A 2,500-nucleotide genomic window follows, 5' to 3' on the forward strand; every position below is an offset into this window, starting at 1 on the left:
TGGTGTCTTCTGGCACTTTCCTACTCATTTCATTTCTTGTTACTATCAACATAAGTTGTGCCTGCTCCACTCACTTTTCTGAATTAAAATCCTGTCCAAAGTATATAAGCAATTATGAATATCCTGTGCTTCGTTTCTCGCCACGAGAACCAGATTTATTGTTGATTTAATTGACTTAATTGAGTGAACGACTCGTAAAACACGGATGAGTTCACAAATCCCACTTGACTAGGGTGTGAATAAGTACCTGGCTGTAGCCAGTTATAAATATTGTAAAAGTATGAATTGAAACCTCGTGAAGAGCCTTGAGCATGATTACATCCTTGAAAATGCGCTAGATAAATGTTCATTTTTATTTATTTGTTTTCCTTAATTATAGAATCGTTCTCGCAGAATGACAATGAAGAAAAGCTTTTTAAAACATGTTCTTTCCTTTCAGATTGCCATAACGATGTGGTATTAACTGAGAATAATAAAGTATACACCATAACAGCTGACAGGAGGACATCACAACACAGATATTGCAGATGGAACATCAAAGTATTGATCGACATAAAATAATACTAATAATAATAATAATAATTTTTTTTAAATACAAATAATAATAATAATAATAATAATAATAATAATAATAATAATAATAATAATAATAATAATAATAATAATAATAAATAATAATAATAATAATAATAATGATAATAATAATAATGATGATGATGATGATGATGATGATGATGATGGATAATTACGATGATAATGATGGTAATGATGATGATGATGATGACGACGACGACGACGACGACGATGATGACGATGATGATGATGATGATGATGATGATGATGGTGTTAATTTAACCTACCACTAATGAAGCTAAGATTAACGGTTCATGTTACCCGTACAGTCATTATAATAGTAATATTGCTAATAAAACTATAAATTTCGTAAATATTACTAATGAAAATTATAGAAAAAAAAATTACACAGTACATGCCAAGAGTAATAAAATGTTATAATTGATATAATGATGTCATTACAGCCCCCTAACAAAGATGGCAGACTCGAGCTAACTTTCATAGAATTCTCAGTGCTTTCCAAAGGTGATGATTGTGTGGACAGTGTTGAAGTTAGAAATAAAGAATATGGACCTCCTTATGACAGGTGTGTTTACATCAGTTAGCATCTCATTGAAAAACGGGTAGCCTTGGAAAGCATTGTCATATTTCAGTGATCAAATTGATATTGTTATCGTTTCAGTTTTTGATTAAACGTGTCCTATTAATTCGATTTGATATTACTCGTATTTTGGTGTGGCCCAGATGTAAAAAATGTGATTTTAGAGAAATAAACTAAAGCGCAATATCCACCAAACATGCTCAAATAGCTTTACAAGGGGTCCTTAGCCAATAGCAACAATTAACATGTAGGACGAGACCTGACGCCTGTACTGTAAGGCGATAGTATATTAAAACTAAAAAAATAAATAACTGATAGTACTTTACTTACTCCCAGCTCTCCTCGAGTAGGAAAAGGGCATATAAAAGTATTACTTCAGAACCATAAGTCACATAGAATCAGAGTTTATCTCAGTTTCTATGATAGCAATCGATTGCTACCCTCTGGACAGGATGCTAATCTATCGCAAAGCTCTTTCAGTGAGATCTAACAGAACCAGCTACCGAATAATTGCTGGGTGGTCAGAAGAAATTCTCTACTTCTCTCGGGATTGCTGTGCCTTAGCGTGGGAAACTATTGCTCTCTGCCAACCGAGTAATCAGGACCACTCTCTCTCTCTCTCTCTCTCTCTCTCTCTCTCTCTCTCTCTCTCTCTCTCTCTCTCTCTCTCTCTCTCCATGTATAAATAATCATGTATCATTGTTTCCACAGGCATTGTGATGCCCATTACAATAAATCCGTAGTTATTCTCAAAGATGAAATGATTGTGAGGTTCATTGCACCAAAAACTTCATCTCATTTCAAAGCCCGAATTGAATGGATTCCAGGTGAGTTCAATGAACTTATACAGATTTCAAAATACATTTAACTTGAACAAAGCCTCTATAAATAGACTTGTAGTGGAAGGGAAAATAACCACGCCCCTAGCCCTAACCCTAACCCTAACCCTAACCCTTGACCTAGCTCAGGCAGTCTGGACAGTCTCTATTTAGTAAACAATAAAAATGATTGCTAAACTAATCAAACAGTACAGAAATGGGAAGCAGATGTCGTGACGTGGCACCTTCCTTTCTTCTGGTTCAAAACCTCTTGGAGAATCTACACTATTTTAAAGCTACGTTTACTTTATTTTCATTTTATTTCAGAATTAATCCATATTTACCTATCTCTTTTACCCAGTTAGGTCAACCTAGTTTTGTTTTTCAGTTTATCTATTTCCTATATTTAAAATAAAACTTTGAAACGCACTCTTCTTCTCCTGCTCTCTCTTTCTCTCTGTCTTTCTCATTCTCTCAGTCTCTCTCTCTCTCTTTGATTGATGTTATG

At 34.2% G+C, this 2,500-nt stretch overlaps 1 protein-coding gene across 1 annotated transcript in view; it reads left to right on the forward strand.

The window, feature by feature from the left end:
- The window catches only part of LOC144967122 (uncharacterized), a 107,568-nt gene that overhangs the window by 97,855 nt on the left and 7,213 nt on the right, over nucleotides 1-2,500 (forward strand). Inside the window, exons 26-28 of the mRNA XM_078903967.1 lie at nucleotides 440-540; nucleotides 1,038-1,159; nucleotides 1,886-2,001. Of these exons, the coding sequence (XP_078760093.1) occupies nucleotides 440-540; nucleotides 1,038-1,159; nucleotides 1,886-2,001 (339 nt within the window). The remainder of the gene's footprint in view (nucleotides 1-439; nucleotides 541-1,037; nucleotides 1,160-1,885; nucleotides 2,002-2,500) is intronic.

This window comes from Berghia stephanieae, chromosome 3 (assembly GCF_034508935.2).
Source record: "Berghia stephanieae isolate SIO BIC M18660-M18661 chromosome 3, UCSD_Bste_1.3, whole genome shotgun sequence".
NCBI lineage: Eukaryota > Metazoa > Mollusca > Gastropoda > Nudibranchia > Aeolidiidae > Berghia > Berghia stephanieae.